At 37.4% G+C, this 21,916-nt stretch overlaps 1 protein-coding gene across 2 annotated transcripts in view; it reads left to right on the top strand.

Moving 5' to 3' along the window:
- The first annotated feature begins 522 nt into the window (after window positions 1-522).
- dpysl2b (dihydropyrimidinase like 2b) overlaps window positions 523-21,916 on the top strand; it is a 60,859-nt gene continuing 39,465 nt past the window's right edge. Inside the window, exons 1-2 of one of the 2 annotated variants that reach the window (XM_030149662.1) lie at window positions 523-642; window positions 916-1,321. In XM_030149662.1, the coding sequence (XP_030005522.1) occupies window positions 1,055-1,321 (267 nt within the window). In that variant the 5' untranslated portion in view covers window positions 523-642; window positions 916-1,054. Of the gene's footprint in view, window positions 643-915; window positions 1,322-5,099; window positions 5,425-21,916 lie in introns of those variants that run through there. The other variant, XM_030149663.1, reaches the window with a different exon arrangement.

Below are 21,916 nucleotides of genomic sequence, written 5' to 3'. Positions count from 1 at the left end.
ATCCCAGGCTGTGCCTAACATGCGTAACATATGTGATTTATATACTATGTACACTGTTTTTTTCTTTAACTAAATAAAGGTCTTTTAAAAAGTAAAAGTGCTTACCCTTAAATACAGAACTGAGGTAAAAGTGACTGCAGAAAAAGACTAGTTGTTGCAGTTTCACTTTATGGATAACATGAGTGTGAGTTTATAGTAGTGTGTGTTAAAGTGCAGATGATTAAAGTAAGGTGCTGGAGGATCAGGCAGGTGTTTGCGGGTCCAGGTGTTAGAGGATCAGGTGTCTCCAGGTCCAGGGTCCAGACTCCTCCTCGGACCTGGTGGTGCTGAACGGACAGCTCCCTTCACCGGATAACTGGGTGTGACTGTGGGGAACTGTCCAGGGTGCTGATCGCCTCTTGACCTCACATTGAGAAACGCCCTGCACTGGAGTAAATACAGCTCCATGACGCGCTCCTCTCATTAGATTACACAGATTGTGGTCTTGCTGGTGAGTACCGTGAGTCAAGCCTTCAGTCTCCGATGGACTACCATCTCTAGAACAAGTCTTCACTTTGGACCTGAGGGGATCATTTCCGGACGCTCAGATCTGAATGCACCCCTCCTTTCACCAGACTCTGGACGGGGTAACACAGGCTACAGGTAATCCCTCATCAGTAATATCCTCCTCCTGTATCCTATTGGGCTGCTGAAATGCGTGAAGAATATTCGCTGTAGGCTAGAGGCTAATTTGGATTCATGAGTAAGCAGTTCAAAGTGTTTGCTGATGTGTAGGAGAATCACAGTCAGGAGGAAACAGTGGAGGATTGTATTGTTTTATTAGGTTTATTTTGCGTTTTTCTCTCGCTTTGCAGAGTAGGAGCGTCTCCACGCAGCATCAGCCTAACATTTTTTTTTTTTGCGCTTTTGTCACAGTGCGACCACCTGCATTGGGAAACCGGCAAAGGCGGTGGCTGGTCATAAAAAAACAATAAGAAGCGGAGGGAGAACCTGAGCATCTGTGCAGCCTCAGCATCACAACAGAAGCCCCTCAGCTGCTCCCTGCCTGCCAGGCATGTCGACCACCGGGGAAGTGCCACCCTTCTTCAGCAGCGTGGGCTCTGACAGCCCCGCCAGGCCCAGGCAGAAATTCTGTGGCGTGTTCTGCCCGGTGGAAGGATCCTCCGACAGCAAGACGCTGGACTTTGACGCGCTGTCGGCGTGTAGGGGAAGGAGTGAGGGGCGAGTCATTGACCGGCAGACCGACATCTCCCAGCCGAGGAAGGTGGAAATCAGGGAAAGCACCGGCAAGGAAGCCCTGCAGAACCTGGACGATAAAAGGGTACTCCTCCTATGTTTTAACATGTCCATTGTATATGTCTTTATCTCTCTTTGTTTGGTTTTGCTTTTATTTTGGACAAGCACAAACCATTTATTTTGCTCAGAGTATTTATTATCTTGAAGTATTTCAGTTCCACCCTCCGCCACTCATTTTTTGAGTTTGTGAGACAACTTGCTGTGCCTCCATTTCCCAGAAAGCATTGTGATGTAATCGAGTAGACGAGGGTCCACCATGCAGAGTCAGAGGGAGTGGCTCCTGTTCTTTAGAGCTTAGATCAGCGTTGATTTCTCTCCTCTTTCAGTTTGATTTTTCATTGCAGAACTTCCAAATATCGAAATGTACTTGGAATAAATAGACTTGCTGCAGATACATAGACATGCATGTACATATATAAAAATGTACAACTGTATATAATGGAATGCATATTTACCCAGATCTTAATATTTTTCACATATGTTGCATTTAATCAATCATCATTATCACTTTTATGTGTAAATGCCAATTCTCCACCTATGTTTTCAAATGTATATACTCACACAACAAATACACACATGCAAGAGGACAATAAACAAATAAACTGACAAGATACATCCCAATATGTTTAAATATCCTAACATTTTTCATAAATATCATAGTATTATACTTTTGTAAGTGAGCTGCTTTTATTACTTGAGAAAAAACACTTGCATAGTCAGTGTCTGAATAAGAAAAATAAAAACAAACTGTATCTTAAATGAATGGGAACAGCCCAGCCTTTCTTGCACATACTGTACAGTGTGATGCATGGATGCAGCAGTGTTGCATTCAAGGTCCCCTGTGCATTTAGTGTCTTTCACTGAGGGTGTGGAGCTGATCGACAAGACAAGACTGCTCTGACTTGCATGACTTGCAGGAAAATCTGTCATCAGTCTGTGGGCCAACTTTTCCTTTTTCTAAACCACTGAGACCAGAACAGGAGATATGGTAGTAAAGCTAATACAAGGATCAGGAAACTGACTCTTTACTTAATATGTAAGCACTCAGGATGCTGTTAAAAGCCTTGGATGGTGGTGTTGAGCCATGGTTTCTTGTTACATATTGACTGAAAGCATTAGGAACATTATCCACTCTTTACCTACTCGCTTTGATCTCTTACGTCATGTAAGTCTTACATGTCTAGGTTGTTCTACTTAAAGTCTAGTATTGGGCTTTGTATTAGAAATGACTTGATGTATGAATGAAAATGAATAATAGAGAGTAAATTAAATGACCCAGTGTTTATAACATAGAAGACATATTTAGTTTTAACTTTGTTTATATCTTGTTGCAGTTATTTGCAGTAAAAGTTCTGGAAAATATTAAGAAACCACTATTCATAGGTATGTGTTTCAACAATTTTTTAACATTTCACCCAAATTCCAAATAAGAATATCGTAATTTAGAGTTTTTATTACAACAGGTCAAAATAACTGCAATTTTGTTGCACAACTGGTGTAATGACAATACAACGTATTCTATTCTATTCTAATAAAAAAATATAGTGTTTCAGACTTAGATTTATGCAAAGAAAACAAGTTGACCTTCAGTTTTAAAGACCACAGCTCTTAACATCCATCTACTTGATCACATTCAGACGGTTTCACTTTGGTTCATGTCTGGAAATGTGGACTTTCTTAAATTTGAAATTTTATTCTGACTAACATCAAGATTTGTACCTGATCCTTTTAATCTCACACTTATGTGACATGAAGCATCATCAGAGCCTAAATCTGCAGTGTCTAATTTCAGTTTAATTCATTAATTTGCACAGGTAACAAAACACAAAGACAGAATAAGTCAAAGAATCAAAAATGGATTTCACCAAATTATTGCACAGGTGAGGTTTAGAAACTTGAAAAGCACCATGAATGAATACAGCACTCACAAATTGCTGACAAAAGTGAGTTTTACACATCAGAGCACAAATAAAACCCTCCTAGAGATATTTTTGGAGTTCTTTGTTGAAGTTATTGGCTGTTGGACCAAACATGAGGCCTGTTGTAGTTTGGTGGATTTAACTGACAAGTTTAAGATTTGTTTGTGATCCCTTTAATGTGTCACTTGTATGAAATGAGCATCATCGGATTGTGTTTATTAACTTAATTTCATTTGCACATTTAAGAAACACACAAATCCTGAACATATCAATGGATTATACTGCCTCTTAAAAAGGTAATGTGCAGGTGAGAAACCCAAAATGGGCTGCGAATAGATAAAGAGCTGACAAAATAATGCGATTTTTACGATGAAGGTTAACAAATCACAATTAACCTCAGTGGTACTGGCTGATATACACTACTGGTTAAAAGTTTTGATCAGTCCATAACACCTTCTTCCAGTCTTCAGTAGTCCACTGGCACTGTTTCATGGCCCAGGCAAGCCTCTTTTTCTTATTCTGAAGTCTCAGCAATGGCTTTCTTGCTGCAACTTGACCCATCAAACCTGCAACTGGAAGTCTTCTCTTCACAGTTAAACTCAGACTTACTTACTATGACGACTAACTTCACTGTGCTTGAAGCTGTTGTCCTGTGAGTCTCCTCTCACTCCAGCTGTTGACTGTCATAAACTTGTCTTCTGATTCTGTTGTGTCTTTGGCTCTGCCAGACCTCTTCCTGTCAGCATTTCCCCCAGTTTCTGAGTGCCTTTGGATGGTGAAGGAAATTGGGCTTACTGACACCTGGACTTTCTTGGACATTTCTCTGTAGGACAGACCTACATTTTTAAGTGTTATGATGGTCTATCTCTCTTCTATAGTTAATTGCCTTTTCCTCTTTTCTGTTTTTATAGTCACACACTACTTTCTGCAGTACAATACTGTTCAAATAATGCTCATAACGGTATGGTACCAAAGTGTGTTCCAACACTACTTTTATGCAGACAGAGGGGGTTGGAAGTAATTCACAAATGTTGGGACACCTGTAGGAATTGGTAGCACTAACTTTCGAGGCTTGATCAACCTCCATTGCTGCAGAACTGCTTTAAGTTGTCAACCCATTTCTTGTTCACCTTTCTGTATAATTCTGAAATGTACATTTTTTTCAGTTTTGTTTAACCTTACCTTTTGGTTTTTTTTTTTTTTACCTCTTGTAGTTCACCACTTACCTTTGTACCATTTCAAGCTGTTCATTGGACTTGAACTGCTTAGATTTTAATACAAAACTGGAAAAATTGGGGTGTTCTAAAACTTTTGACCGGTAGTGTATGTGCTCTGTAGTGCATGTGGTTGAGATAGGGTATGATGTTTATTGTTTTTCCCATTGCTTTCTTGTGTTTATTGAAAAGAATCTTAGCTTTTCATTGACACAGTTAAAAATGAGATTGCTTTGGGTTGGAAACATGTGAAATGATCACACCCTGACTTGTAAAATCGTTTACAAACATAAAGAAAAGTCAGTTTTCCTCTTCCTAAAGTTTCATCTTGAGTGTGAGTTCCATTGTTTTGTCACTTCCTTCTTGCCCTGGGGACACTTCTGCTCCCACTATACTTTGTCAGATAAAGATCAGTGTGTGTTGTGATGTCAGTATCCTGCCTCGTGCTCTGGTGAAAATCCACACTTTTCCAACTCGTCAGATGAAGTGTCTGTCTTTAAGATGGCTGCTGACTGTTTCTTACCCAGTGGCAGGATGTTTGCAGGCTGTTTGCAGGCTGTTTGCAGCTTCTCTGCCTCCACTAATCCAGGGAGACCAATTGATGGCATTAGTGAGGCTCTCCTGTCAATGGAGCAGGGCGAGGCTCTGCGCATGCTCGGTGCGGTTCTTTTCTGGAGCAGAGGCTTAGTCCTGGTCCCTCCCTCCCTCTTGTCTGACTCCGTCTGGGAAGGAAGGGTTTGGTGCATCGGTGGAGACCGGGAGGCTGCCAGGACGCGATCCGGAGTTGATAGATAGTTTGATTTTCTTCACATTTGTGGCCTCCCAAAGGAACCGGACCAGAGCTGAGACCGAACCGGCTAGTTCTTCATCCTCCTCATCCTCGTTTCGACCCGGAGTGCAGCCGTTAATCCGTTACACGTCCATCCCCGTCCAACGCGAACCCACCGGTCAACATGTCTGGCTACCAGGGCAAGAAGAACATCCCCCGCATCACAGTGAGTGTTGTGCCGTGTTCATGTGGCTAAACCTCGGCCCGCGGTCCGGTGTGTGTCCGTGGAGGCCTGCGGGTGTGGGTGCAGGATGTGACCGGCGCGGTGCGGTCCTGGTGCCGCTGCGCTCCTCCGTAAATCTGAGCCGGATAAAGCTGCAGGAAGGCTGCTTTCGAAACGCATTTTGCAGGTGCTTTGTAGTTTGAAGGTCTGCTGTGATGCATTCAAGGTTCAGTACACATTAGAGTCGATCAATCGATATGGAATCCAATAATGTGGCCAGGCTGAAAATCCCATTTTTTTTTAATAGCATCTTTGCGACAAGTGCTCATATCTGGACCAAACGCATTAAACATGTGAATTTGTGTGCAGTTGGAACTTGTGCAGGGTTTGTGTTATGTGCACCCGGACCAGACGCCGGTGGTCTTTGTTAGACCGGGTCTCACTACACACACCAACTGGTGGGCAAATGCTCCACCGCATCCCGCATGTGACGCTCCCTGGTGGGGTTTTATTATTTCAAGCTCTGTTTTCCTTTTGGAAAATGTGGGTTTGTGTTTTTTTTTTTTAATTCTAGGTGTTGTACAGAAGCATTAGAGGCCACATGAACAGTGTCACTGCAGGGAGGTTTTATATCCTTGGAATCATTGCAGGGATAGTGGTGCTTGAATGGAAAGTAGAGAATAGGGAGGGGAAGGGAGGGGACAGAGGGTCCTATTTCCTTCCATGTTTCTCCCTCAGCTGTGTAATGAAGGGAAGATGCGTGTAGGCAGAGCTGATCAGTAAAGAGGCCACAGTCTCTCCATCCTGCACTGAAATAATTGGGTTAAAATGTCAAAGTGGGTCAAATCATGCAGATAAAGACATGAAACGAGCTTTGTGGGTTTTAAGCCAAGCTGAACATCTCAGACTTTACTACTGGTATGTTTTGTACAAATGAAGAGGTTTAGATTCATTGTCTAAAGCAGGGGTGTCAAACTCATTTTAGTTCAGGGGCCACATTCTGCTAAAGTAGATCTGAAGTATGCCGAACCAGTAAAATAATAACATAATAATATATTAATAATGTCAACGCCAAACTTTTCTCTATGTTTAAGAGCGAAAAAAGTAAGTTTACATTATGAAAAGGTTTACGTCTACAAATTATCCTTTCAAACAATGTGAATAACATGAAAAAACTGAAAAAAAGAGTGTAATTTTTACAATGTTCTGCCTCAGTTTATCATTTACACATGTACATTAGAACTTGCAGATCACAGTAGATCTACAAATACACAAAACATTTAATAACAGACAGAATATTGTTAAAATTACACTTACTTCTCTTAAGACATTTCAGGTTATTCATATTTGTTTAGATTATTCACATTTTTTTTTTGCGAAATTATACTTTGTTTTAGTGTAAATACATGAAAATATTTACATTTACAAAGAGAAAAGTTTGGAGTTGTCATTATTTATATATTATTATGATAGTATTTTACCAATTTGACCCACTTGAGATTGAATGTGGAACCTGAACTAAAAGGATTGTTAATATCTTAGTGTAATTTTTGCATTTCACAAATTCATCCCAAGGGCAGGACTGGACCCTTTGGCGGGCCGGATTTGGCCCTTGGGCCGCATGTTTGACACCTGTGCTCTAAAGAGTCCATTCTGCTCCTGACATTTCCAACATCTGGAGCCAAAATGTATCTGACAATTGTGTTCACTTTAGAGATAACAAAGAAGGATGTTTGGATCAGGGTGGTGGCTGCTGGTTGGGATGACAGAGGACATTTTTTCATCATGTCATCATAATTCTTTACAGACAACTAAAGGACCTCAAGTTTTGACGTCTCCTTAGCCCTAAACCATGTCAAGAACACCAACTTGTTATCATTCAGACTCTGAGACAAACCTTCTCTTTCTGTCACAGACTTGAGTTAAATTCATTTTTTAGGACAATAGCTTGACATCTTTTATTACATCCTCTTTTGATATGTTATCAATCAATGACAGCCACCAGATATTAGTATTTTTAATGAAATTTATGGCACATGTGGATGTCAAAGGTGCAGTCAGTGCAGTTTGTGTGTTAAACAGGCACCAAAATAAGACTTCATCCAGTTGTGACACTAGTGAATGCAAGTACAGTTCCTGCTTTTCACTTTTTTTTTTAGAGTTATTTTTCTAACATATTAAGTTACACAGATGTAAAACTGCAACATATATGATTGTCTTGCAATGTGATAGTACTGTATTGTGAGTGAATTTGTGATTCCTAGTCCTACAAAACAGATAAATATACACTATGCAATAGAAAGTAGAGCTAAAATGATTCAGACTGATGGTCGTTTATAACAGGGTCAGTTTTTTTTCTCCAGGCTGTGTGATGCTGGCTAGCTGCTGTCTTCTGTTAGAAACTATTATTATTATTATTATTATTATTATTGTTATTGTTATTGTTATTGTTATTATTATTATTATTATTATTATTATTATTATTATTATTATTTGTAGTAGTAGTAGTAGTAGTAGTAGTAGTAGTATATTGTAATATAATCCGAAATGAGTCAATCTCTACTACATAAAAAAGCCATACACATAGTGAATCTAAAGAAAACCATGTTGTTTTTGGTTCATTTCAGTCATGAAACTGTGAAAATGTCACCACAATGCAGTAAATGCATGTATAAATCCTGCTTTTTGGCTTTTGTAGACATATATTGTATTTTTAAGTTACACATATGTAAAAATGTAACATGACAATTGTCTAGCAATGTGATAATATCGTGTTGTGAGGTAATTTGTGACTCCTGGACTTACAAAACAGCAAAAAATATACTTCACTATAGATTGAATAATAGACAACAGAGAGAGACTCATTAGTCGGTGCAGATTAATGAGGCAAATTAATATCCACATATGTTCAAGGCAAAAACTGGTCATTTATAACAGTGGATATTTTGTTTCTATAGGCTTGATGGTAGTGTCTGATTAACTGGCCTCCAGCTTTTCCTATTATTATTATTATTATTATTATTATTATTATTATTATTATTATTATTATTATATATTCTGTTCGTCGACCTCTACTAGACAGTTAGAGAAAACTCCATGGAGTTCATGCAGGCAGTGAAGTTAAAGCCGATCATTGTGCAGGAACTCATTTTATTTTAGATGCACAGGTTCAGCTCATGCAGCCTGAGATGTGGTACCTCCACCAAGGCCCTGCAGATCTGAAGGTTCAGTTTCCCAGTGTTGGATGAAGCACCCTCAGGTTGGTCCTTGGTCTCTGCAGCAGTATTTGTGTTGTTTTGCTGAATCAGACGCAAGTGAAGACATGAAAAAATGTGAGTGCGTTGCTCCAGGTTCCAGCAACCCAGATGTTAACAGTCAGGATAGTGCTGAAAGAAGCGGATTTGGTGAATCAAAAAGTCTCCAAAAGTTGGGCTCCAGCTTCCAAAATGTGAGGATCTGTGGTATTTTGTGTGTGACATCATTATAAATTGGACATATGTAAATTGTAGTTGAACCAACAATCCTGAATGTGAAAGTGTATCATTTAATCTGTATCCGCCCATGAAGAAACAACCACAAACCTAATTTACAGGACATGATTGTGCTGCTGCCCACCCCTACGTAGTCATCAAGTAACTGAATCTTGCTTCTCAATCATCTAAAAGAACAAAGGGCATTAGAACAAGTTACATATGAGTTCCTGATGATGAAATTTTGGTCTGTGCCTCTTGAATCACTTTATTCTTACCTCAAATGCAGCCAGTTGGCTCAGAGATCAGAGGATTTTTGTAGTCCAAACAGTGATTAAGTCAAACCGAAATGGATTGACTACCTATTCTTGAATCGTGAGGAAAAAAAACTGGGTCAGAGACAGAAGTGTTTTCTCTAAATTCCAGGATTACACATGCTTTCTATCATGCAGCACCTTAGTCATGCAGGCTTACACATTCATGTCAGGGAAGAGCGTGATAGATATGTAGCATAAGATGGTAGAAGCTGAAACATGGAGGCTCTTAGTCACGTTTTCCAGCTGGATGGGGTCTTGACTCAGGGTTTAGGTAACAAACGGACTCCAGTCAGCGTTTGGCTGTTTTACGTCTGCGTTTCTTCTCTTAGCTGGCTTCGGAGTGAAAACTGGATCAGCTTATTAAACCAAACAGAGGAAATGAATGAGGCTAAATTTAATAAAAACTAAACATTACAGGCTGCAGCTGTTACAAAAGACCTCTGTGTTTCCCTGTCTCTCTGCAGAAGATAATCACATTTAGAGTCTGGATTATAAATAATTATGAATGAAAGTTTTTTTTCTTTTTTTTTTTTATTATTGTGGTGCAGTGGACATGGGTGGAGCTGTGATGTCCACTAAACAGCAGATGGAGTCGTGTCGTCTGCACAATCACAGGCTGTTCTCATTAAATATGGATGGACTTCCTTAAGTTCACCACCTGGGGTTGGAGCTGGTCTGGGATTCAGGCCTGATCTGGACACTATTTAGAATGAATATAATATAGTGGCAGTAGTGAATTACACAGAAAATATGAAAAATGACCACCAAAAGGCCTGATCTGGACACTATTTAGAATGAATATAATATAAGGCAGTAGTGAATTACACAGAAAATATGAAAAATGACCACCAAAAGTTTTGTATAAATGACTTTTTTTTGTGCAATCACCAAAACTCTATTCAGTGTAGCTTCACAACTCCAACAGAACAAAGGACTCACTTCATACTGATGTCGTTTCTACATTTATTTCTTTTTTTCTTTGAACACCTACATAGATGCAGATGAAAGACACTGTAAAAACTAGAAGTAAATAGAACAAATCTTAATATGGAAAGCATCTCTGAGTCTTTGAAATTGAAATTAGCCTAATGCCAGGAAGTAGACAGTAGGTAGTAGATATGTGCAATAAATGTAATGATAAATGATAAAGTGTCTGAAGTCTGATGTCTGAATAAAGACATATTAAATACAGCACAAACCATACTGTCATTTACCATTTATTGAATTATGAGAAACACAGAAAAACTTAACCATGAAAAAAAAAACGCTTTCTGTAACAGTTCCATTCAGTTCACCCAACAGTTAATGGATTAATGATTTGATTGATCTGTTTACTCATTAAATAACTAATTTACTAATCACATGTCTGCAGTTTATGTTCTGACTTGATGATTTGAGGTTCGTACAATTATCTGGGTTCAGGCTGATGAAGCAGAATGTTTGAAACCGTCATCAAATTACAAGATAGCTCTTAAAGTTGGAGTTTTTGTTTCTTTCTGTACATTTAGACCTAGTTAGTAGAGTTTCCACGGTCGACTAATATGTCCTTTCATCATCATAATGTTTGTCTCCCTTTTATAGAAGATATAGAATTTACCTCATTAGTTTTCCTTTTTTTGTTTTTACATCTGACAGTTCGAACCAAGGTCTAAACCAGAGTTCATGAGACTTTTCCCCCATTTTCCAGTTACATTTGGTGTGGATATTTATTTGTTTTATTTTTATCACACTGAGCTCAATAAACCACTATATGATAAACTTCCATCTACTTGATATTTATCATCGCAGGCTCATTTTAACCTTTTAATGCATGAATTGTTAATAATCTAGTGTTATTTTTTGATGTGAAACATATCCAATTGGATTTTTAAAATATCTTATTTCTTTAGCATATTACACCACTATTCATTGTCTTCATGAGTCCCCACATCAGCAGCTCAACATGTAATGATATTAATTCTTTAAGCATAAACGCATTCATAAAATATATCGCTGCTTTAAGAAAACCGACCATTTCAGTGTAAAATGTAACTGTCCATAAAATGAAAAAAAACATGGATTAAACAGTACACTGTAGATAATTAGAGAATTTCTTCATAACCATGTGTTTTAGATTCATTTAACAATATATCAGGATAAGATAAGATTTATTTTATATATTATTATTTATATTTATCCCACAGTGGGGAAATTCAAGTGTCACAAAAGCATTTACAGTAAATTGAGTGTAACATATATTAGAAAACACAATGGTACAACAATTAGGAGTTGGAGTCCTTACTGCAAATAATGTAGCTTTAATTAAAGACTGAACAACTGTTCGCTGTAGTAATGTCATGCATGAAAGGGTTAATATCCTCTGTTGTATTGGCAACAATAGCCTTGTGTAAATTGGGTGCAGTATTCTTGCGTATACAAAAAGTGTTTTCTGGCTGGTTCAGTTATTCCAGACTGAGACCATCACACTGAATGACAGTGTTTCAGAAAGTCCAGACTAAACATAGTAGATGTAAAAGTGCTTGAAGTGAACTCCTCATCATAGACACAAAAATATGTTAAATAATTCAAAGCTGAGAAAAGATGCAACTCCTCATATTTACATCATCACATCACAGTAAATGATGTTACTGAGAAAAAATGCAAATAAATCGCAGTTGGTGATAGAGAGGAGTTTCATTCTGTTATTGTAACCATGGCTGTATTTTTTTTTTTTTTTGTATTTTGAATTTCCCCTTGGGGATTAATAAAGATCTGTCTGTCTGTCTGTCTGTCTGTCTGTCTGTCTGTCTGTCTATCTATCTGTCTATCTGTCTGTCTGTCTGTCTGTCTGTCTGTCTGTCTGTCTGTCTGTCTTCGGTTAAAATCTTTAATTCTGTTTTTTGTGCAGGCATGGCTTCATTTGACAGATTTTCAACAAAACTTGTGATCTCACAGTGGTTTACATTAATGTTTTCAGGATTTTTCAGGTTTATTGCTCAGTTTAAGAAATTGGCAAATTGGCGGAAAAGTAATGAAATATAATAAGGTCTAATATATTTACTCTATTATCATATTATATCATCAGACTAAACACTCTCATCAGATAATTGACACTTATTACTTATTTTTCAACTTGTACTTCATACTATACCAGTGTTTTTCAACCTTGGTGTTGAGACCTGGAATTCAAATGGGGTCAACCTGAAATTTCTTGTAATTGATAAAAACAAAATTTTCTAATGAAAAATATATGGTGAGTTGACAGAGACAATCCCAATCCATAAAAAACATGACAAACTCTGAAGCTGAAACTGAAGTACTGTGGTACTGTTTATCTTTCAAATGTTCATTGTGGTCAGTTTCAGATGCTGCAGCTCTTTCATAATTCATAGTTTGAGTTCCTGTTTGTTCAGTATTAATTGTCAGCCTTGTAAATCCAAGCTGGACTGACTGTACATATCCTGACCAAGGAAAATCAAATTCTCACTTTGTGCAGTAATCTACACCTGGCTTTTCTGCCTCCGTCCATAATAATATACATTATATAGACTAAATGTGGTCTAAAATTAACGTTTATTTGCAACATAGTATAGCAAACTATTACATGATTGGGAAAAAAAAAAAAAAATTACAGCAAAAAAAAAAAAAAAAAAAGGGGTCATGAGCCAAAAAAGGTTGGGAACAACTGTCCTATACTAAGTACTCCTTACTACTTAGGGCGGTATGGTGGTGTAGTGGTTAGCACTTCCACCTCACACAAAGAATCTCCTTATTTGTTTGCTATATGCTAACACAGATGCTAATTGCTAATGCTAATGATAGGAACTATTTGTGTATTAGGAAGAGTAAAATATAAAGACTGAATTTCCCTATAGGCATAATTAATAGAATTAACATTTAACTGTTATACATAAAAGTAATGAAAACAGGGACTTATTTGCTGTTATTTTGCTGTAACTATAGTGATCTGTAACTCATTACATTTCATATGTAGGCTAACCTTCCCAGCACCATTTACACTTAAAGGCCTTTTGAAAACCCATTGTTGTTCAATCTTTTGTCAACGCTTTAATTAATTAGTTGGGTATTTGGGTTATTTTCACTCCTACTTTCTTCTCATTTTCTTTGCAGCAAATTGAGGGATATAAATATAAAAACAAAGTGAAAACAGATCAAAGGTAATGTTTCTGCCAAAGGAAATCAGACTCTAACGGAGGCAAAAATAGACGGAGGCTATAATTAGACTGTCCTGGATTAAAGTCTGTGTGAGTCCAATCCTCAGCGGATGAAGGGTCATTAGGCGACGAGTTTGTTCACCTGTAGGGCGCCGTCATCCCCGGTGACGGAGTGTTTGTTATGTCTGTTCACACATCATTCATGACATGCTGTTCGACTCAGATCTGCACAGAATAATCCTGAATTTCCCCGTTGATGAAGCCAAAGGAAAACAGGCAGAGTGTATGAACATGTCAGTTTATGCATGTGTTCATGAACCAGGACCTCTGGTACTGACTGAAGTCATGGAGTTTTTATTGAATTTAGACTGTCTGTAGGTCAAATGTATCATAAAAGATGACTTAGGTTTATATTTGACAGGGAAACAGAGAATAAAGGGTGTTTCTATTAGTCAACTTGGGAATCTTAAGTTAAATAAGACGTAGAAGTATTTTTCTCGCGACGTCCATATGAGTTTTTTCCTCTACATTTAACCTTTCCTAAGTGATTTATCATCATTTATTATAATGTTACCTTCTTTATTTTGTGTTTTTCAGTTAAAATAAGGTATTTTCCTGTATTTAATTTACTGATCAGAGTAAATTCAAAGGTTATTATATCAAAACTGAGGAAAACATTACTTTTTCAGCAAAATATATCATTTACTGAACATTAAAACAGGCATCTACATCCACTGTCATTTGTCAGACTCCATGGGTTTAACTGGTGAATCAGTGTTGTAGAAGATGAGTGTTTCCACGGTAACTATGGAGCCTCTGAACATCCAAATTGGTCATGACCATGACAAAATGACAAGCTGCATTTTACCTGAATTATTAAAATATATTGATGTAATTAATTATTCAAAAAGGTATTAAACATTTTAGACCAGTAGATGCTTTTGGCTTTTTAAGTGTTTGAGGATTAACAGGCAATTCATGATACATTTCTACATAGAACAGAGTATTTTAGGGAATTTTCTCAGACAAACCTGAAACATGAGGACATTATTTTATTTTATATTAAAGCCATTTCTCAGATAAAACAAGAATTTAAGTAATTTTCAACTATTAAATAATTAAACTAGAAGCACTTGGAGAGCGCAGACCTCCGCCAAGGCAGATCAGTGGGCCCCCCCCCGATCACCACCAAAATGTAATCATTTGTTCCTTGTGCCAGTATCAACATTTCCTGAAATTTTCATCCAAATCAGTCTACAACTTTTTGAGTTATCTTGCACACAGACAGACAAACCAACGCCGGCAAAAACATAACCTCCTTGACGGAGGTAACAAAGTCTCAACACAGAGTTTCAGAGATCAGAAAAATGCACGTTTGTAATGCTTTGACAATCTAAGTTAAAGGCAAAGGCTGAATTTAAGTTAATTTCTTGGACAAAATAGGTCTAAATTCCAGCCAAAGTAGTGATGATGATTGTTTTTGCTCTTATTTTCTGGAATATAATTGATTCCTTATGTAGTGAACTGACACTGTAAAGGCTATTGAGGGCCCAGTTTGTTGTCAAGTAACAACAAATCTGTAGGAACGTATTTAATACTTGTTTGTTGTTTCCTGACATCAGCTGTTCCTCCTGAACATGTGTTGTGTCTGAACATGCACAGACCTTTCTGGTAGCAGACTGGTTTTTCAGTAATCCAGGACACATAAATCATAGCGCTCAATGACCTGGCAGCTTTCTCCACCTGACTTCACTCATGTTTCCAGGATATTTTCCATTTGGACAACAACACACACTGTTGCCGTTGGTTACATCTTTAACAGGCAGGCGTTTTCAATGAGTCTGTAGAGCTGATCTGATCCTGATTTCATGAAACCTCTCCGTCAGCAGCTCTTTTCTTTTCGTCTGTGATGTGGTTGGGTTTTCAATGCTGTTTAAACCCAGGATGTTTTAATAACAATAACCCGCAGGTATCATATGATACAACAAATCAATGTGACTGTAACAGAGGATTAATCAATACTCACAGACTCCATCATCAGTCTGTTACTCTCACATTGACACTGCCAATAAAATAACTCTTAAAACTTCCTTCTTGTGCTGAGGTTCTCCTCTTCTGGTTGTTTTAGACTCAGTTCCTTTAGATCTTTTCCCAGTGTTCAGGTTATTTTACAGTAGTCTTATGTTTGACCTCTTGCCTCAGGTGATATTATTTATTTAATTCAACCTTTATTTATACATGTAGTCCCAATGAAACACACAGTCTTACTTACAAGAGAGACCTGTTTATGGGCAGACATAAAACAACATTTAGTCATAATAATACAGGACATACAGTGTATAAATTAAAGTTCCTGTAAAAACACAAACTCAGGAACAATCCAGAGATGCTTTCTCCAATTCCCTCAGAATAACTTTAAATTTCTCTGGTTCATGGTAGAGTTAAAGTCAGATATAATAACAGTAGTTTTGGAGCAGGAAAAGACCTGGTGCATTTCTCTGCACCAATCAGGGTTTTACTATTTTTACTTATTTAAAAACAGCCACATGGATAGTATTTCTTGAATCTAATCCTGACTTGTAAAACCGTTAAAGACCCACAAGTATTTTGAAGTGATTTACAAATAAATTTTCCTTTACGTTCAACCTTTTTCTAAGCAATTTATCACCATTTATTATAGTAACATCCTCTGAATTTTGCATTTTTTCAGTGAAAATCCAATATAAATTTTACTGAAGAGCTAAGAGTAAACACATTATTATATCAAAATAGAGGAAACTGAAGAAAAAGTAACTTTTTCAGCAAAATATCATTAACTGAACATAAAACCAAGTATCTACAATCACTGTCATTGATCAAACTCCATGGGTTTTACTGGTGAATCAATGTTGTAGAAGATGATGGTGTTTCCATGTTCACTATAGAGCCTCTGAACGTCCAAATGGGTCATATCTGATGGCAGTGAAAAGATTTTGCCTCAGTTGTTTGCATGTATTGATATGATTAGTGAATCAGAAGTTATTAAACATTTTAGATCAGTACATGCTTTTTGCTGTTATGTCTTTGAGGGTTAAAAATCAATGAATGTCTAGTTTACATGTTCAAAGCATTTAATCAGAATAGAAGTATGTTTGACTTGATTCCAGTGACTGTGAAGAGTTGAATGTGAAAATCCAACAGCAGCAGACAAGATGACGTTCTGACTTCAAAAAAGCCTTTTCCAGTAGGTTTTATTTGATTGATTGAACAGTGGATTTCAGCTATTCAGTCAACATGTTCAACAGTCCTTAAATCTTTCATCATCTCCAGCCACAGACCAGTTTTGTTTTGGTGTATTTTCTCTTCTGTCTCTGCTACAAACTCATGTTGTTATCCACATGTTGAGAAAATGTGCAGAAATGAAAAACATTTTTTTTCTGAGAGCAGGGTTTTATCCTCCAGCTCCTCATGGAAAATACTACGTTTGAACAAGCACTGAATTCCTGTTGTTTGTACCTGCAGCTGCAGTATTTCACCAATGCAGGGGTACTTTTTTTTTGTTTTTTTTTTTGCTTTAACAAATATAAGGTTTACTTGACTGGTGTACAAAGGAGAACTTGTTTCGTTTAAATGAATAAAACAGATTCATACACTGTTTTAATATGGTAATTGTATTTGTTAGAACATCTTAAGTTTATTGTTGGTAAAAAAACAAAAAACGAAACCTTGAACCATTTGAAGGTGTGTGGGATAGTGCTGCTTTAAGCCTCATTTTGAGCCTGTAAAAATGAAAAAAGATTAGATATTTACAAGGTTATTGGGTGCAAATATCTTCCTTTTGAACAGATTATGGAGGATTTTACACCAACTTGGACCAATCTCTGATAACTGAGGTGGTTTTATTGCTTTAATCTGATTGGCTGCTTTTCTGTTCATTAGTTTATTAGTGTGTTTTGTGGCACTGTATGAAAATCTACCAGTAAATATTTCTATAGATTTTTTTAATGTAAAATTGATCACAATGTACAGATAAATGCTTGGACTTAAACTACTGCACCTGGTTGACATTTGATTAACTTTCTTTGTGGTTAAACAGATGCTGTTGCTCAAAAAAAAAACAATGGAAGTGATGGAAAATTAACTTCTTTTACTGTTAGCTTGTTAAAAGAAGAGGAACTAAAAGGATAAATCCTCCCCAGTGTCATTTAATGAACTCAGACATTTAATGAAGATGAAACTGGTGTAAATCTGTGTTTCCCAAAATGCTCCATAGGGTTTTTTTTAAAAATGGGTCTTCAACTGGCAGAAGAAAATGATATAACAACAGTATAATTGATATGAAGAAACATGATAAGTGTTAGAAACTGTAAACTGTAAAGGAGACATGTCATTTGTAGAAGATGTAAGACAAAAATGATGTAAAGGACACAAAAAGACAAATGGAGAAACAAACATAGAAAGACAAAAATGAAAAGATGGACATGATGTTAAAGGTGGAATAGATGCAAAGAAAAATCCACATAAAAGATTAAAATACAATGAGACAAAAACAGTATAAAGACACAAGATCAAAGATTAAGAGACAGGGTTTTGACAGTGAAAGATTCAGTAAAATGCAGGTAAATTGCAACTCATGACATTTTTCTAAGTTTGGGAATCACTTATGTAAAGCATTGCGCAAGGAAGTATTTTACATTTTATAAGGTTATGCTTCATTGAGCTTGAGGTTTATTTCATCACTGTTTTGCAGAGTTTGATCAAATCACATGATCTAAAGTGGTAAATACTATTTGTTCACATGTAAACCGAAATTGCAGATGGTAAAATTCTCACAAGAAATTGACATTAGTCTGATGAGCATGTCTTATGTTACATTTTGCTTTTGTTTCTGAGCATGTCTTCCTTAGGTGAACCTCGCAGGCGTCAAAGATGTCATGTTTGTTTATTGTTTTCACATAAAACCGATTCATTCCTCTTTATTTCCGCTCCACATTTTCCTCACAGTCATGCTTTGTGGATGACAAAACACAGCTGAAGGAACTAAATCAGTGCATAATCATAATGATGACATTGAATTCCTGCTTCTTAACACCATCCTCCTACTTTACACTTTTAATTCTTTGTTTTGCGTGTATTACAGAGATAGTAGGCTGAAGGTTTGATAGTGTGGAATGAATTGACGGTGGTGCGGTAACAGTGAACCCATTCAGCTCTGTCCACATCCTGTTTGTGAGGCCGTTCCCATGAAGGAAAGGTCACTGTCATGTTTGGCGTAGATCCAGTACAATCAGATATGCTCTCCAAAACAACCACATGGTTATACAAGTGTGAATTGAAGGGGTGTACTTGTTTCCCTGATGTGCAGTAGGTTTTCTGCAGCTGAAGGCTTTTGATGTGAACAGATTTAGACAAAAAAAAAACACCTTCTGAACAGGAACTTGTCAGACTGTTCTGAACAAAACTGCCTTATTTTAATACACATCAAAACTGAGTAATTGCCTCTGAAAGGGTAATTTTGCCTCCCAGTCTTGGCACGCTTCAGAAATATGAGCATCCACTTCAGAAGCGTACTGTATTGCTGGCGAGGTTCAGGAGGTAATGTGATAATGACAGTCATGATGAGGCACATGATGTAACGGCATATTTGAGAGCAGTCGTTGGGATGAAAACAGGCCAGCGTCGGACTGGATCGAGGCCAGTCTGCTCCGCATTCATTGCACATTTACCACATGATCCGTTAGTTTCATCAGCGCCGTCAGAACGCCGCCACACCTCTCAGACGACAACTGCAGAGCGTCTTCCAAACCTGCCACTGTCAGCAGAACTGGACTCTGAACTGGTGTGGGTTTGTGTCCATCATCACTGGTAAAACAGTTTATTAGAAAAGCAGAAGGACATGAAGGGATTATTTTATTATTATATGTAGAGTCAAGCTGAAAAAAAAGAGTGAATTAAGTGTAAGATAAGAAGCACAGACATAAAATATTCCATTATAAGTCCAGGAAGAAAAATCCTCAAGAGAAATTAAATTAAAGCCAAAAGAAAATATAGCGTAAGTATTAAGTCAAAGTTCATCTGATTGATAATTATTAGATTATTAATAGTGATGTGTGAGTGTGAAACTACTTTATATCCTGTTTTACAGACGCCAGATAAAGGGTTCATTGCATTATAGTTGGAGAGAAAAAATGACAAAACAAAGATGAGTTTCTGGACTTTATCTCTAATTGCTGATTGGCTGTGACACAATGGATGATTTCAGTGAATGCACATGGTAACAGTTCAACATGTCATTTTGTGAGACGTCGGCAGACTGAAAGTTTGGATATTACTCGCTAGAATTAAACAATGTGTTGACAAAGCTGCATAAAATACCTCAGCACAAAACTGTCTAACTAGTATAACTACAGTGTTAATCTCCTGATACCTAGCTATGGGTTTTTTGGCAACTTTTGAGGAAAAGAGTTGATTTAAAAAAAAAAGAAAAAGAAAAGCTACTACACTGTCCACTGCAAAGGATATTCATAAAACATGGTGTTTTCACTCAAGACATTTTTTTTTTCATGTAAATTAGCATAAACTTACACTTTCCTGGGTCTCGGGGGTAATATAGTGTTTTACAGAAAAACAATTGGCAAAAACTAATCCACTGAAGGAAGGAAAAAGTCCTTTAAATAAATGAAACAAAAAACAAGTAGAAAATGTAGTCAAGGTTGACAGAATTGTATTTAAAGTTACAAAGTGTAAAATTCAGAAAACCTTTGTTTTTGGTGACACCTGTGGTCATTAAATGAACTGCAGTCTGCATCCTGTGGCCAACAAGAGATCAATAATTTTATGATGCTGTTCCATGATTTTTACATGTGATGTTTGTCTATTTCAAAGATATTTTTATACATCAAGAACGTTACAGTTTGTAGCAACAACAATGAAAAAACATCTAGTTTGGTGGACAGTTTAATGGATGACATCTGTCATTGCGCATCACTAACACACAAAAAAAAGTTACCTCGACATATTTCACTTCCTTCTTCAAGAGTGAGATGAAAACGTATTAAAAGAGGCAAAATGTAGCTAGTATAGTGCATGGTTACTGTTGTTTCTTCTACATATACAGGCTGCAAAGATGGATGAAGGCAACTGAAACTGGGAAAGGAGCGGATTTAGGATCCATTCACATGTAGATAGATAGATAGATAGATAGATAGATAGATAGATAGATAGATAGATAGATAGATAGATAGATAGATAGATAGATAGATAGATAGATAGATAGATAGATAGATAGATAGATAGATAGATAGATAGATAGATAGGTACTTTATTCATCCCATAGGGAAATTTACAACTCACGACCTTCAGATGTTGGAAAAAATGAATACAATTACTAATTGAGTTCAGTGCAATTTTATGTATATGAATTAAATATTTGTCTCAAAAGGCAAAATACATACTCTCTGTCCTCTGACCCTCAGATAAAATGAGGCAAATTTCCACCAAAAAACATGTAATTGTGAGGAAAAAACTGGTTGAACCGTCAGGAAGGGCCACAGACATTGGATAAGTAGTGTATGTAGAAAACATCTGTATGTTATATATTAAATATACACTGTATTTTTCTCTCATCTCATGAGGTGATGAGATGTGATTTATTCTTGATAGATAAAGTGTAACTGGGACTCAGCATGTAATCATTACACCTGTCAGTTTTTTTTTTACTTTGGATGAGGTTCAGTACATGAGTAGAAGTACATACATACCTTCCCATACTAAAGATAAAGTAATGTGAGGTAAAATAAAAGTAAACAAATGTATAAATAACATAAATAAAAGATAAACTAGAAATGAGATCAAATTTATTGAGTAGGAGGTGAAATCCACCTGATCCACATGGATCTAGTGGTTCTAGGTCCAGTAGTCCTGAAAACAGTGTGTAGTGATGTGTCCTCAGGCTGGGCTTCAGTCTGGAGGATCTGCTGGTTCAGGGGCTGGATCGAGGCGGGGTCCAGGCCGGGGGCGTCGCAGAGCAGCAGTTGTGTTCAGGGCCAGAGTTTGTGGCCGAGCGGCGGCGACTCGAACAGAGCAGCCTTTGTTTGTTGGGGATGCTGGAGTCCTTGTGACTGAAGCCGCCACTCCCTTTTTGGACAGAGGGGCTGAGCCGACTGGGGGACTGGAGGGGTGGGGGCAGAGGGGATGACGGATGAGGACCTTACAACCCCCCTCACCCACCCACTCTCCCATACGCCCACCTCCTTCTTTTACCAGTGGTACAGCAGCAGGCGTGGATCATTGATTACACGCTCCCTGGTCTGATTGGCTGGTTGTCTTGTCTGTCTCGACCACATGGAGTTGATGAGGGGTGTTTCCACAGGGGGTTGTGGGGGGGGGGGGGGCAGCTGCTGTCATTGTTTCACTGCTGAATTCAGCCCCTAATTTAATTCAAGCAGAGCTGAGACTAATGTTTGTGTTTCTGCTGTGAAACATGTCGAGTCTTCACACGAACTGAAGAATTTGGTGGGTTTTTTTCATTGAGAGTTCTAAATGTTTGAAATATGAATTCACTTAACCTCCAAAT

This window comes from Sphaeramia orbicularis, chromosome 12, assembly GCF_902148855.1.
Source record: "Sphaeramia orbicularis chromosome 12, fSphaOr1.1, whole genome shotgun sequence".
NCBI lineage: Eukaryota > Metazoa > Chordata > Actinopteri > Kurtiformes > Apogonidae > Sphaeramia > Sphaeramia orbicularis.
The sequence above is the reverse complement of the archived record's forward strand: the minus strand, read 5'-3'. Positions and strand labels throughout refer to the sequence as shown.